General features: G+C 31.6%; 1 protein-coding gene across 6 annotated transcripts; it reads right to left on the bottom strand.

The window, feature by feature from the left end:
* Positions 1-38: 38 nt before the first annotated feature.
* Positions 39-15,551, bottom strand: LOC144847392 (uncharacterized). 6 transcript variants are annotated; one of them, XM_078703717.1, is made up of 14 exons: positions 15,427-15,551; positions 12,443-12,551; positions 11,218-11,289; positions 9,559-9,646; positions 8,511-8,585; positions 7,030-7,137; positions 5,580-5,603; positions 4,920-5,144; positions 4,692-4,760; positions 4,003-4,098; positions 3,631-3,852; positions 3,248-3,291; positions 2,674-2,801; positions 39-2,104 (listed from the first exon to the last, which is right to left on the bottom strand). In XM_078703717.1, exons 2-13 carry the CDS (start codon positions 12,520-12,522, stop codon positions 2,684-2,686), a joined length of 1,221 nt encoding a protein of 406 aa, XP_078559843.1. In that variant the 5' UTR covers positions 12,523-12,551; positions 15,427-15,551; the 3' UTR covers positions 39-2,104; positions 2,674-2,683. The 6 variants fall into 6 exon arrangements, with proteins under 6 accessions (XP_078559843.1, XP_078559845.1, XP_078559844.1 ...); XM_078703719.1 differs by lacking the exon at positions 7,030-7,137; XM_078703718.1 differs by lacking the exon at positions 11,218-11,289.
* Between the last annotated feature and the right edge of the window lie 452 nt (positions 15,552-16,003).

The raw sequence follows: 16,003 nt of genomic DNA, 5'->3' as shown, positions 1-16,003 counted from the left end.
CAAAATGTGAACAAATTTTGTAAAAAAATAAAAGTAAATAACATTAGCAAAGAAAATATTTATTCAGAAAGAATATATTGTTCTAGACTCGCATTCTGTTGTTATAAACAATACAGTTTTTTTTTTAATATCTATAAAAAAAGAATTGTAAACAAATTTCTACCATGCATGCAATTGTTTCAAATGAATAAAATTGAGTCGTACAAAGACGGTCTTTGTTTAGTTTGGGGGAAAAGCGCAATTAAATTAACCAATATCTAAATTTATTTTTTTAAACGTTTTTTTCTTAAACATATTTTTTTTACATTAATTTACAATAACATATAATAGTTCAAACTATGTACCACGAATTAGTACTATTTGATTCATTTAAATACAAATTTTAATATCTTATTAGTTTGACGTTTATACGAAAGACTATATCAACACAATAAGTTACAAAAAGAAAATAAATAATTTTGATTTCTAAACAAAGAAAACTTGCTATAAGCTTCACCTCAATCAGTAGACATAGTCTATTTACATTCTTCAATAACATTGCAAAAAATGATTGTACAGGTATTTCTACTAAGAGTTTTGCATTTAAATTCGCAATACTGAAACATCTGTTGATATTGTTCATGAAGAAAGAGAAATGTAAATCCCGATATTGGATGCGTCCCTTTTTCTTGTTTCCTTTAATTCATTTCAGAAGTAGCTTGTTGTTACCTGTCATCTCTAGAGTCCAGGCATATCAAGCCACTATGATTTACAGAACCAGTCTTATCTGATATCGGTAACTCAGTGGCGTAACGCAGAGGCCTGAGGCCCCTGTCTTAGGAACCCCAAGTAGCCGTCCAACGCTAGAGGCCTCGGGTATTTTTAGCCTTTTTCGACATATTTGAATGCCTGTTTTTCCTCTGGACGCTGCTCAGGGGGCCCCATAAGATCCTGGGTTTAGCCAGTGAGCGCTCATAGCCATGACGCCACTGTCTGTACTTTTTATGGAATAACCTAAATTACAATTTATATATCTAATATTATAATATATCTAAGTTTGGGTTAGTAACAATAAACCTACCTACAAATGTTCTAAAGGTTTATTTTGTTGTGCAAGATGTTTTTTCACTAATGGTGCTGCCCTTTTCACACAAACGCTAATTGAAAACAACCAGAACAAAAATTTCACCACAACATATGTTCTTTGGAAGTATCAATTTCTGTATTTATCTGATTTTATTCAATTCTACTTATTTTAACAGCAAATACATCGATATTGGTTTCTATGGTTACTGATCATAAATACTACGCTTCGTACATATAAAGAAAAATCGTTCGTTTTCTATACAAGTTGTTAAATAAGGAATTTTAAAGTAGTCGTAACAAAAGTTGTGAAATTGCTTAATTTCTTAATTAAAAGTATATTTTCTTGACTTTTTATTTTGAAATTAAATCCAGGCATGACGGCATGTATTACTTTGATTACATGTTGCTATAGCGATTCTGGTTTTTTGTCTTTAACATATTGCAGACCAAAGGATATGCCACATGGAAATCCATGTGCCATATTATGTAAATGCCACTGTATCTCTACAGTATAATTCTATATATGGCTATAAAACTACCATATTTGGTGTGCATATTGAGAGCTTGGGTTTACTTAAATATCAAGTTCTTCGATTCTTGATTCTCATAATATATTATTAATTTTACAGTATGAAACACAAGTGTCAATAGAGTATGTTTATATCCTACTATGTTACACAATGGAGTTTTTCAAGCAAAGAAATAATCTAATTAAAAAGTTGAACATAAATGAATTGTGTTCCAACTTTATATTTTTATTATTAAACACTGCACCTACCTAAATGACTAACTGATTTAGAGAAGTCTCTCTCTTTCAAGTTCCAGAAAGAATTAAAATTTAAAATCATAAAATGAAGACGATATCTAACATTTTTATAGCCTGGCTAAATATTCTATGCTACAGTACGTTGTTTGTATCCACTGTTATAGTTCATTGGTATCTGTAATGATACATGGCTAATTTCTGAATTAGCCGACTTAGTTGAAGTTTATTGGTGTCAACATTAACCACCGCTTTCTGTCTTGCCATCTCTGTTACCTGGAAAAAATGAAAAATTAAATAAAAACATAGCTTTTAATTGTTTACCAATGTAAAGTTCACTTCCATTACATGGTTGTATTAAAGGTAAAGGTTTTTATTCTGGTCTTCAACCTTAACTGGAAACTGAGTACATTCAGATTAGGCCCTCAACAGACCCACGGCAGCCAGAAGTGCGGCGCCTACCAGATCCAGAGTTTAGCCAACACCCCTTCCACCCTTTCCTTTATTTATGTATTTTTTCTCAATGTAAAATTCACCGAGTATCAGCATTGTATGGTTGTTTAAACATTCATTTTCAGTTGTTATTATTTTACAAGATCCAGAGTAGGCAGCCCTCCTCTCCCCATTGTTACTCAATGTAAAAAAACATAGTATCACTTTTCAGATGTATTGTATGTGCATATAGATCACATCAATTGTACCTATTTAATGTTCATGGTATCTTATAATATTTATAGAGAACTATATGTAAACTTCACCATTAGTTATACAGTAAATCATATTCAGTAATCAGATTTAGAGTAGTTTCACCCAACCCCCACCCCCAAAATGAAAACCCCTCTTACCTTATTGTTTTTACAAAGCTGGCCCAGTATGCTTCAGTGATAGAATACCGCTCCTCATTTGATCATTTTGGGTACTTTCAACTTGAATCTTCTGTTGTTTTTCAACTTTCTTAAGTTGTGGTTTAATGCTGTTAAAAAATAAGTAAAGTACAACTTTAGTCAATGTTTGTCTAACAAATAGTTTAAACTGTAATTTATCTGTTTAGCTGGTGTGCTTTGATGAAGATTGTTCTATACATGTTATTATTCTGTTTGAAGAAGAATGGCTTTTAATATTTGTTTAACTTTCAAATTTAAATCTATAGTACCTGTATGTCCAGTTGCCACAATCAGCAAATTTGTGATATGACTTCATTGTGTCCATATATGGGTACATCACATTTTTTTTGTCACATAAAGTTTGATAGTGAAAGTGTGGACAGAGCTTTGATAGTGTCTCAAACATTTACTTTACTCTACTTTTTAACATTGCCTTTTTCTCAGACTGTATTATTGTCTAGTTATTACATGAAAATGTGGTAAATATTAGGGAAAATATTGATAATTAATCATTATGATACAAGCGAAAACTTACAATTTGCCCTTGGCTTCATTGGCTTGACCTTGTAACTCAGCAATCTTTGGAAGAAAAACATTTTAATTCATCAGAATGTTTGATCTGTCATGCCCATATTTGGAGGTGAGTGAACTAAAGAAAGATCCATGGGGCTCTCACCACAAACATAATAAACTCAATACATTTCCTTCAGAGATGTGGAAATATGCAATGTAATCAGTAGCTTAATGCAGAGGCCTGAGGCCTCTGGTTTAGGAACCCATGCCATTTTTAGCCTTTTTTGACATATTTTATTGGCTTTTTTTAGGGGCCCCTATATGCTCTGGGGCTCGTTGGTTTAGCCAGTGAGCACTCAAAGCCACTGAATGTAATAACATTTTAAGTTTAATAAACAGCTGTACCTCCCAGTCTTGTCTACGGATGAACAGTTCAATATCAAATATATCTCCTTCAACTTTAAGAATGTCATCATAGAGGGAAGCACAGAGGTTGGCCAGTGCGTCATCCCCCATTCCGTTTGTGTTGATTGCCGCCACATGCGCAGAGATAAAGTCCTGTTTCTTTTGTTCTTTTGCTGCAGCTTCTTTTTTCAAACTATCTTTCGCTTTGTCCATCAACAAGGCCTTAACAGAATAATTGTTTCATTAAAAAAAAAATCAGAATAACTTGCAGTCTAAAAGCATGTTTATACTAGGATGATAACAAACTAAGATAAATAAACATACATATTTAGGTTACCTAATGAAATAAGATCGTAATGCTGATGTGCATACCTTTAGTCCACCTTTCTTTTTTCTGTTTATGCTTAATTTTGATAGAATTCCTTTTCCTTTCTTCTTTCCTGAATCTGCTTTTGGCTCATCTGATTTCTGAAATAATTAATGCATATTACATTGTAAAGTACACGTGTAGACATTGCGTTAGCAAGTCGCTATTTATGTTGTCATCATGTTTTACACTATTTGTCTTGTGTCAATCGTTTCAATGACTTTCGATGGTCCAAGTACAAATGCATGTTTATTGGTATTTAATACAAACAATATAAGAATCATTGAATAATATGAGGAAGGTTTCGAATACAATAACAAAAACGTCACACAAGCGTATTTGTTTTCGTAAACCAGTAAAAATCTGTTTGCCATGTTTAATATTGAGGGTGCCGTCCAAAATATGACTGCGGTAAATTGAAACGAAGCACAGGTACATGTTGTTTGGTTGCCCAGCCTAGCGTAACATAGAACGACTGAGGACTTTAAAAACTGCTATATATCAAAATTGACCTGGCATTTTTAGTAAATTACTTTCAATAAATTATCTATAATTATATTATAATCATGAATCATTCTTGATTCAATGCAAAATAATAGATCAAAAACTATACTCGTTTTGTAGTTACGAATATGACTGGTGATATTCGTCAACACGAATACGCTTTACGAATATGAAATGGAAATTGATTTACTTTAGAATCTGCTGCTTTCTTTGCCTCTGCCTCTTTTCGTTTTCGTTCTTCTTCTGCCGCTTTTTGTTTCTAAAGGCATTTAATAAATCAAATTTATTTAAATAATCATCATAATCACCATTATTGGCTTCGTTTTGTAATTTGTACACATAATCAATAATAATCATCACTATCCTATCTCTTCCATGAGACGAGGACGCTATAAAGAACACTACAAGACTTTCTCACTTGTTCTTGCTTTTTTCTTTCAGCCTCTTTTTCTGCTGCTGCAGCTGCTGCTTTCCGCTCTCTCTCCGCTTGCTCAGCAGCCTCACGTTGCCTGGCAGCTTCTTCTTCAGCTTGTCGCTGCCTCTCCTCTGCTTCTTGTCGTTCTTCCTCCTCTCTTTGTTGCCGTTCTTCCTCCTCTCTTTGTTGCCGTTCTTCCTCCTCTTTCTGAGCACTATCATCTTCCTCCTATCAGTGAATACAATCCATTGTATAAACCTTAAATGTACCACTTGCGTTGGTAATGTAATTCTTCTATACTAATTATAGCAAAAATCTCAAGTGAGATCAGTTCCTCTTCAACCTAAGCCAATTTTGAGTTATACTCAAATAGTAACTTACTCTGCCTTGTTCAATATTTTGTAGCATCACAGTTACACATTGATAATCAGTATAAATAAACAGTAAAGCTCCCCCTCATTTGAGACACTCTCCTGTTCAGGGGTAACACTTATAAGGGAACATCTTTTGTGTGAATGAATAAGTATAATATATTATGTTTTAACATTATGTCCAAACCCCTTTTCACGTTATTGGTCTGGAAGATGTCCTTTTAATAGGGGTTCTGCTGTATTAAAAATATTATATCTAATACAATTATTCATTACATTTGTGCATACTTACAGCTGTTCCATTTACTGTAGGTTGCTGTAATCAAGATCAAACCAAACCATTAGTAAAGGTAATAAACAAAATGTGCAATAAAAAAGAAAGTGCATAATTCCAAAATAATGTGATCAAATAATAATTGAGATATCCAGGAATAAAAACCAGAAGTGCAGTCCAGCTTGAGATGCTTTGAATGCTTGAAATAAAACAGAATTGAATTATATACAAATTCAGTAATATAGTAATTACATTATGAATACTTGGTTGAAATATTTTCATACATTTAAAATATTCAAGTAAGATACCTGATTGGATGTCTATAACAATGAAGGATAGGATATTAATGTAAAAGAAAAATATGAAGAGTAAAATGATGATAGATTGATAATGATTAAAATAGGTCTCAAGAACATGGTTGTGTTTTGGAGGTATAATTTAATAATAGGAGTCTTAAATGGAGGCATATAATGTAATTCTGATATGGAAAGGAGTTTAAACACTATACAATAGCAAGGGGCGTGTAGTAGTAAATGTGTAAACACAGGCATTTGATTGGCTAACACTCTATACATTCCAAGGGATAGAAATATGTACATCTACACATTCCAAACCATCTTGAATAGATAGGATTCACTGCACGTCTTATAGGTCAATATTTATACTACAAAATGCTATAGGGCTAACAGTTGTCATTCTAAGGGATCCAAGTTTGCTAGAAGGCTGTATGAGGTTGTGACAAGCTTTGAGAGTTATGTATCTATGAATGGTGTGCAACACCTATCTTTGTATCAGTTTAATTCATCCAATACCATATATCAGAGGCCTACAGTCTAGACATTTCTGGCTATAAAACAGGTTGTACTACTTCAACAAATTTATATTATTTTGTGGGAAATATATTACTATTGATAAATTCTAGTTGGAATCAAATATTTGAAAATTGTTTTATGTCAAAAATAGTTTTTACTCCCCTGTCCCTTATAAACAATCTGAATATGTTTCTAAAAGACATTTAATTTCTATCAATTTTGCAAAAACTAAATGTTAATAGTAAATCATAGATTTTTGTTTAAAAAACTTATATGAAGGTTCGCTAACATACAGCTAAATTCTAATTTATTTTTTTTGTAAACTTTGAAATCACATTTACTTCTTTAAAAAAGATGACATTTGGCAATTAAATGTATGTTTTAAGATAGGAAAGAACAAAGAGATTAAGAAGATTGTAAAAAATTGTAAAATCTATAATGATGTTAGTGATACATTAGAACCCCTTTGTTGGAACATCCCTATTCAAGGGACACTTTGTTGGAAAAGTGTCCCCTTAATAGGAGGTCTACTGTAATAGAAGGTATAGTAACACTAAGAGGAAATATCAAAGGTGAAAAAAGAAGGTTAAAATGTGCGGTATCATGGTGTGCTAAATGACGAAATCAAAATGATGAGAACTTAATTTAACTGGTACCTCCTCCGCATCTTTTTTGTTACCACTGGTGTCCTCTACAGTTGCCATGCCATTCTCCACAATTTCTGGTTCCTGGGGTTTAATTTTATTTACTTCTTCTTGCTTGGGCTTTAGCGTGATGTGAGAAATTAATCAAAGTTGAATCCATTATATAATACAATACATAGAAGAGTTTGTGCAGATTTCACTTGTGTAATGTAACTATATGTCAACTTTCTTACTATGTACATACTATATTTATTATTCTGTTCTTCTATTTTGCACTTTTCTATTTTCTATATCGTGATATGGTAGTTTATGCTTTTTAATGTGCAAACATTATAGTACGTGCCTATGATATTCATAGTGTCTCACTCTTCCTTTAAACCAACTCACCCTTCCCCTTCTTACAACATACATTCTTCCTCTAACCCTTCATCTCTTTCACCCTTCCTTTCTCCCTTTTATCCTCCCTTTCACCCATTACTCCCTCCCTCTTATTCATTGCATTCTCTCTCATCTAATGTTGTTAAAAAAACACCACTTTACAAAGTTTTAGTTACAAAAAGGACATATATAAAGGACGTATATTAAAATTGTGTTAATTACATAATAGTAATTATACCAGAAAGAAAAAGAGTATATAGATAGATTTCAATATTATTAATAGATAGTACATTACACAATATTAACATCAAAGATTTTAGAAAAAGAGATAGAAATTTAGAAAAATAAGATTTAGGCAAGTTATAAATCAACAGTATATAGAACAGTATACATATTACACATGTAGAAATATTAAGCAAACTACATCAAGATATAATGTACACAATTTACATCAATGTACACAATTTACATTAATGTACCCGGTACATTTATATGGTGAAAGTTAATTTGAAACTTGTCTTCTGTATGAATTAAGATGTTGACATTGTCGTTTGCGACAGACGTCCGCCATACTACTACAAGTAGGAGAGGCACTTTAGAGATGTTGTATTTATTTTGCTAAATGGCAAAACAAGGTTTCTTGATTTTTCAAAAATTTAAAGTAAATTATTGTAACATATTGTGCTTTGCTTTTAGCATTGGTCATACTTTTTAATTTTAAATAATTGATTTTTGGTTCATAAAATCATAAATCATGAAAGCTTTACTGAAATTTGTTTGGTTTTTTGAATAATAATTACTATGGTGAAAGAAATACTATAATTTTTACTATAAAAGAAATGTAAGCATGAACCATATTTGTGAAAAAAAAATGTGATGTGCCCATATCACTACCATATTTTAAGCATATCACTAGCATATCTGGGCACATCATACTTTTTTAGTCAAACTAGTTTGATAGTTGTAAACAGAGCTTTAAACAATGATTCTACTACAGTACTGAAATGAAGCCTAAAGAAGATATAGAGAAGAATAGAGTTAAGTGTTAGATAGATAGATAGTTATGACATGACAACGGTAAGCTACTACCGTCGGTGTTAGTGGGCGCTCTTTACCTCTACTTCATTTTCTTTCGCTGCTTCTGCCTCTGCTTCTAATTCCCTTCGGCGGCGACGTGATACGTATGTAGACTGTATGGCAAACACGAAATTGTTGTTAATAAGAAAATAAAAATTAAACCAAAAATTGAAAAATAAATTGAAAGTATAGTTTTAATAATGGGTGCATACACTGCAAATACTGTGTAAAAAAGGTACAAACCTGTCAGTAAATATAAATTTACCTTCAATTGTTTGTGCTTTGGTAGCAGTTTAAGTCCCTAATATTATAACACTATCAAACTTTATGTGACATAAAAATGTGATGTGCCCATATAGACATGATGATGTCATATCACTACCATATCTGGGCATATCACTACAATATTTGAGCACATCACACTTTTGTCAAACTAGTTTGATATTGTAGACAGAGCTTATAATATTCATCTGAAGAATAGTCTCTATTTTAAAGGAGTCGTTAATTTAGGGAACATATGTTCTGTATTTGTCTTTCAACAAACAAAAACTTTACAAACTATTTTCTTTTTAAAGTACTGTATGTTCAAAAGCTTGAGCTAGGTCTAAAGCTGAATACATTACAGAAGTTTCAAAACTGGAAAACCGATTCCATTAAACATGATCAAATGACAAATTATGTTAATGATCTGTAGATGCCCCTGCTAAACAGTTTTAACATATTTGCATTGCCTTGTAGGCTATGGTCTGTTACACTATTCTGGCCTATTGCCACCACTAACTGGTCCTATTATCCCAGCTGTTAGGGCATATCACTCAGGTATATATTGAGCCTATGTATTTATATCAGCCGCACTTAAAGTTAATTCATGTTATTTATTCTTTATAAGAGATGCATTGAAATACATGGTAATGCAAGCTGTATCTGCTACTACATTGCGCTCTAACACCTCATCACTACATCATTATAAAGAAGTAAAAAGAATGCTTGGGTTTTTAATTAGTATGATATACCACTGGGTTATATACCGACTAATTAATTAATCTTTTTTTTTAAGTGGATTTGAAAAAAAAAAAGGGAACCCACCTCTTCTGGTTGTTCTTCTCTTCGTTCTCTAGCCCTCCTTTCTTGTCTCTCCTTCCGTGCTGAATCGACGTCATCGGCAGGCCCATTCCTTTGAGTAAAGCATTCATAATCAATCAGTATAAAATACTAATTAAAAATAAAATATCTTTAAATCTTAAAAACCTTTATGAAAAAGGGAAGTACTTTCAATTCAACTACTTTTTGACTTAATTCAGATGTTTTTTAATGTTTACTGTATATAGTATTATTACTGCTATAAAACCAATATAACACAGTGGCCAAATGTGGTCTTTAATATATGAAACCGACATATTTTAATTTGTAATGGTTTGTTATGGTTTCCATATTTCCATACTGTATAGGCCTACATCTATTATGCTTAAGCTGTGCCTGGTAAAGACCACATGCCAGGCATAGCTGACATTCTTTGAACTAGGTCTACTGATACATGAGTATGGCTTAATAACAGAAAGATACTGAACGTAAGACATGGCGATACCCTTGATTAAAACAATAACAATGAATAGTTCACAAAACAGTTCCAACTGTTTTGTAAGAACCGATCTAGTGAAGGACTGATTTTAAACTGAAGGGGAAAAGGGGAAATATATGTTTGTTTTATTTGGTACTCATTGAGAATAAGAAAAACATTTTTTCCAGTGAGGTCATACTAACAATTAAAATGATTAAAACAAAAAGAAAAACCAAGGAAAAATATCCTCTTCCCACCAACTTAAAGCAAAGTTTTGATCTGCCCAAGTAATCACTCAAGAATCTTTTACATTTTCTTTGTTTTGGTAACATTTGTAACAACCAGGTTTAGATACATATAGAGTATATATTTTTTTCGGCCAAAGAAATTAATTTTTAAATATACATATTCGAAAATTAAAGGAGGAATCAATCTCAAACACATTGTGTTATACACAAAAGAAATGACTTAATGTTAATTTAAAAAAACCTCCAGTAAAATTGTAATATTACGTTATAGATTATGTTAGAACACAAACACTGATAAACCATCAAGCAAGTTTGCGGTGAAACCACCAAGGTACAAAACTTGAAAGCATTTACAAAATTGGAGGAAATAATTTTGTATAAAATTAAAAAGTAAGATTGCATTTACAAAGTTTGTTTCTGTAAAGTGAAAAAATAATTTTGTCTAGAAAAGAATAACAAAATAACTTATTTATTTAAAAAAGCAAATACATTTAATTAATTATGTTTATCTTAAAAATTGTACAGAACATATTTTGCTGGAAGAACAAAACAAGGTCAGCAGAGTGAATGTTTAGGTGGGTTTTTGTCAGTTCTAAGAATTAACTAGAAACAGGTGTAGATAATTGAACCAACCTACAAATGATTTATTAACTACTTTCATTGAATTTCATAGTACACACCAGTTTTTATAGTTTCAATGTGTAAATATCGTTAGTGTATATCATCAAAATAAAAGAAACTAGAAACATGCCTGCATAATTTTTGTAAATTACTGTATTATCCTTTGTGGAAAAGCTAAGCTGAAGTACCACCATCCTAACAATTTTTAATTCCTGGGTAACACAAATTTATTTAAAGTTCGTTAAAATAATATATTACTAAATATTAAGATTCTCAGCATAAAAGAAAATAAAAAAAGTTATAAAACCAAGCACGTACAACTCCCGTTGTCGTCGCCTTTCCTCTCTACGCTTACGCATTGCTTCCAAATCATCATCAATACTGGTTAGTCTAAAACAGATACAGAAAAACAACAAGCATGCAACAAAACAATTATTAATAGATACACAATCAAACCAATATTAAAATGTAGAACCACGCCATGCAATAAAGAGCACAATCTGCAAAAAATAAAAACATTTTAAAGATATTTTGTTTGATAACTGAAAATAACATTTTATTGGATTATTGAACTTAATAATTGTATTTTTCCTTTCAGATTAGAAATTGTATAGTTCAATTTGGTTCAATTTCTTTTGAAAATAAACTATTTGTTATTTATATCAAACAAATTATCTTTTAAAAATATGGTTATTCAAAGAAAACACATTATTGTTGGCATGAAAACAATGTAATTTTAATAATTGTTTAGAAATTAAAACATGGGTTAGAATACATAATAAAGTTGTTAAGTCCTTGTTCACACTTAATATTTGTTCAACAGTGTTTTAGCAGACGACATTGGCAAATTTTGCAACATTGATATAATACAACATTGGAACTTTCCATAACAAGAAGGGCCCTGATGGACGCAAGTTCTATGATAAGTGTTACCCTGTATCTGAATACCTCTTTTGTCTTGTTCACTGCAATTCATAATTTTACCTTGCTATCAGCATTTACGTTTATACACCATTGCTTCATCAGTGTGAACACAGCCTTAAATTGTCAGATCACAATGCTTTCTTAGCAGGTGTTGATAGACATGGTCATTGGAAGGAAATTGGTCAATTGTCCATCACCAGACCTGCCTGCATACCACTGGCATAACTAAGATGCCCTCTAGGTCATCAAAACTGTCATGTTTTAATGTTTATTCCATCCACTCAATACATTGTACTCAGATCTGAGTTTTCTAGACACCCCTAACTTTCCAGAACAGCTTACTTCATAATTTATTTCAAGTACTATATATACTAAGGGGAGAGTTTTCGACATTTTATGAAAAGTTATTTTTGGGCAATGTTTTTCAGATTTTTAAATAAGGTTGACCAGAAGTTTTTAGTTTTTAGACTGCTCCATATTATCAAATAAAATGATCTGTGTTATTGATTATTATCATTAAAACAATTTAAACAGTTGTCCATACTGTTGTTTTTTGGTTTTAAAAACAGAAGTTATTTATTGTTATGCTACTTTGTAAAAACACAAATTGTTCTCTTACTCTGTGTTGTCTTGTTGCTGTCTCTTCTTCCTCCTTTCCTCCCTTCTCTTGGCTCGTTCCTCAGCCTCTGTGTCCCCCATGTTGAATTATAAAAAGTACCTAAACCAACCTAGAATAACAACAAAACTGTTATTACAAATTTTGTAAAAATCACTGTAAATACACATTATTATGGTTACCATTATAATACCAAAAAAATGTACGATTGATTGAATAAAGTTCACATATACATATATACTACCCATGGACTAATTCTTAAACCTCTGTCTACACTATTAGTTTGACAACAAAAATGTGATGTGCCCATATATACACATGATGATGTCATATCACTACCATATTTGAGCATATCACTACCATATTTGGGCACATCACACTTTTTTTGTCAAACTAGTTTGATAGTGTAGAAGCTACTACTACTCTAGCAATGTGCATTCAATCTTCCCAGATGTTTACCTTATTAATTAACGCCAAGGTAGTAAGGTGTAATTGTTGTCTTATTTTTAATTAATGATTATTTCAACACATGTTTCAGTAATTTGTCAGAAAAAGGTTTGGATAATTAACAAACCAAAATAATTGACAACTGGTGATAAGGTATAGCTATTAAGCTAATCAAAGCTTATCACCAACTTAATGTATGTACTTAACATGATTTCTTGAATGAGAAAACAGTAAGCAGGATTAACAAAAATAATCTTAATTTAACAAATAAAACTAAATAGTAGTAGATAAAGCAGTCTCATTAAAATTCTGTTTTTAATTTCAAACTTTGAATGTTGTAGGTTATTTATATATACAGTTCTACCACTGATGAAGGGCTTGTGTTGCCTGAAAGCTCTGCTAACTTTTCTGGCTGTTTTACTTTATCGTTTTAATTTAGCTTTTCGCGCTTTTTTTTGTATCTCCATTGAGATCCAGCCACTGATACCCACAGCATTGTCATTTTTCAGTAATTTGCCTTTGGATTTGCGTATACTTCAACTATACTATAACTTCAACGAAATGGAGGAGAAAATCTACATTTCACAAAATGAATAGACTGTTTACATGGATACCCCACTGTTGTGTCAAATGGTCTGAGCGTGTATTGTGCTACTAACTTAGATAGAACTTAATAACTACAGCGTGTACTAGCACTATCAAATGGCTGTGGGATTCATTTCATTCTTGCTATCCAATATATTCACAAAAAAAGTCAAACAGTAGCAACGAGTAAATGATATTTAAAAGAAATTAATCCAAAGAATATTGACTACAAACTAAACTTTTAAATGATCAATTAACAGAACATAACAATAGTCAGATCATCAGATTAGTTAGAAACAGTTTTTTTTAATCAAGAACCCGTAATATAATAACCTAAAAAACACAACAATGTTCCATATTGGCACCAGAGCTAAAACAAGAAGAAGCCTGTAAATATTCAAGGACCTAAAAGCACAGCTGTAATAGGAGAATTGCACCTTCATTTAAAATGTAATATCATAGCTAAAATAACAATACAGGTTCGTTTGTGAATGTCAACTGTTTAAGTAAATACTTATTGAAATGGAGCATGAAGGCTAGCTTACTTGAGTAAGTACTCAAGTTGGATAGGAGTGTTTACATTGAAAAGTAAGTAGGTATATTGTCAACAAATCCAAACATTGCACCTTAAAATGCAAGCGATTTAAGAAATTAATGAAACAAATATTAATATTTTGATTACGTCAGTATTATAAGTAGAATTGGAAAATTAAATTGATTGATAAGATTAGATCCTTATTGTCATTTGAGTGCTTGACAGAATAAATGGCAGTAAAATAAAATAATTTAGATATTAATAAAGGAATTTAAGCCTTTATAAACAAAAATGGAAAATTAGAGTTCATGTGGTCAAACAAATTCTGGCATAACCACTTAAAATGAGTGAAAAACTAAATAATTTTCACCCACTATACAAGATGCAGTAAATAGATGAAAAGAAACGATAAATAAGGAGAGTAGTTTTACCTTTAAAAATTTTAAAATATATAAACAACATTTATTTTCTTTGAAAAGAAAATAAATTGTGATCCCTGCAACTTAGCTTGTCCCTAATTCTTACCAATTTGTCAATCAAATTATATCAAGTAGTAACTTTACTAGAAATTTCTTGAGACCACGCAACACAAAAAATGTCGTTATCACAAAACCCAATTACTTGCAGAAAAACAAATTAAAACTCTTTAGAAAGTTATTTAATATCTCAGACAAAGAGTGAATAATAAAATAAATGAATCCATTTCGATTGTGGCCCGTGAAATGAATTAATTCATCAATGTATTCCTTGATGTCCATAAAAGGTGAATTACTTGGCTATCTTCATCCCAGATAACACACACAGGACTCTACCATTGTCTAAGAGGTAAGTCCAATCAAATGTCATTATTACAAATTTCAATTGATTAGTATTCACGGTAAATAAAATGGTCGGATACTAAAGTGTCATTGTGTTTTTGCTTACATTAAATGAAGCATATGTAAATTAATTCTGATAAATCGTTCATAAAAAAGAAATTAGTATTTAAAAAAATCTATGAAAACATTATACATTCCTTGGGCTGGAGCGTGCCTCCGCGACAGGAGGCGTTTGACAGCCGAAGTGATTAATTTTCTTCTCAGTGCGCGGCACACTTATCTAAAACACTTGCTCAAATATGGCGACCTTAAATTCGCTTTCAACTGGTAACAACAACCACATAACATCGTAACAATATAAATTACTCCATGAAAATGAATCTTATTTCAACTTCACTTCCTTATCTTATGAATGCGTACCTGGAGCGACTAACCCAGGATGAGCACTATCTATATAAATGGTATGAATGCGGACTTAACGTTAAGTCAAAACTTATCTAAACAGATGAGCAAAAACATGACAATATCCTGAATTGAAATATTGACATTTTAGATGAATTATAAATATTTTCCGATCCGTTTATCATGAATTAAAATCTTACCTAACAGCAAAATGGCAGTAGCCGAAAAGTATGGTGGTAACTTTTTCCAACTTGATATTGATGAAGTCAAGAAGCTGAAAGCGTCTGCCGCGTTTCGGTTGATCAAGTGTTGCATTTATTTAGTGACGTCATTGGAGTTTACGCTGTTGCGATATCCGGTATTACTCCCCCTAGACTTATTTCGATGGCGCTATTTGAAAAAGTAATCCTAACACATTATGTAGCCGGCTTCATCGGTATAGTGCCATCTTCTTTATTTTGTGTGCATTATCATCACCAAGTTAATCATTGTGTCATTGTGGATTTTATCCCCATCATCATCGTCATCATCACCATCATCGTCATCATAATCGTCTTAATCGTCATCATAATCGTCATCATCGTCATCATCATGATCACTGGATCAGCATGATTGTCATCATTGTCATCATCGTCATCATCATCGTCATCATCATCATGATCATCATCATCATTGTCATCCATTTCTTATCATTTACACCAACAAAATCAAAATCATATAGTCGATATTCAATACTATTATTATTTTACTAATCACATTACAGAATTCGTACATAAA

The sequence above is a fragment of the Antedon bifida genome, chromosome 7 (genome assembly GCF_963402885.1).
Source record: "Antedon bifida chromosome 7, ecAntBifi1.1, whole genome shotgun sequence".
Classification (NCBI taxonomy): domain Eukaryota; kingdom Metazoa; phylum Echinodermata; class Crinoidea; order Comatulida; family Antedonidae; genus Antedon; species Antedon bifida.
This window is presented reverse-complemented; position numbering and strand designations above follow the sequence as displayed.

What these genes read in the sequence shown, in the direction of transcription:
- LOC144847392 (XM_078703717.1), bottom strand. Translation starts at nt 12,522, where the DNA reads ATGGGGGACACAGAGGCTGAGGAACGAGCCAAGAGAAGGGAGGAAAGG. An exon ending in AGAAAGCAGCAGATTCTAAA is followed by an intron (nt 4,099 to 4,691) that starts GTAAATCAATTT and finishes TAATTATTTCAG; the next exon opens with AAATCAGATGAGCCAAAAGC. An exon ending in AATGAAGCCAAGGGCAAATT is followed by an intron (nt 2,802 to 3,247) that starts GTAAGTTTTCGC and finishes ATTTTTTAACAG; the next exon opens with CATTAAACCACAACTTAAGA.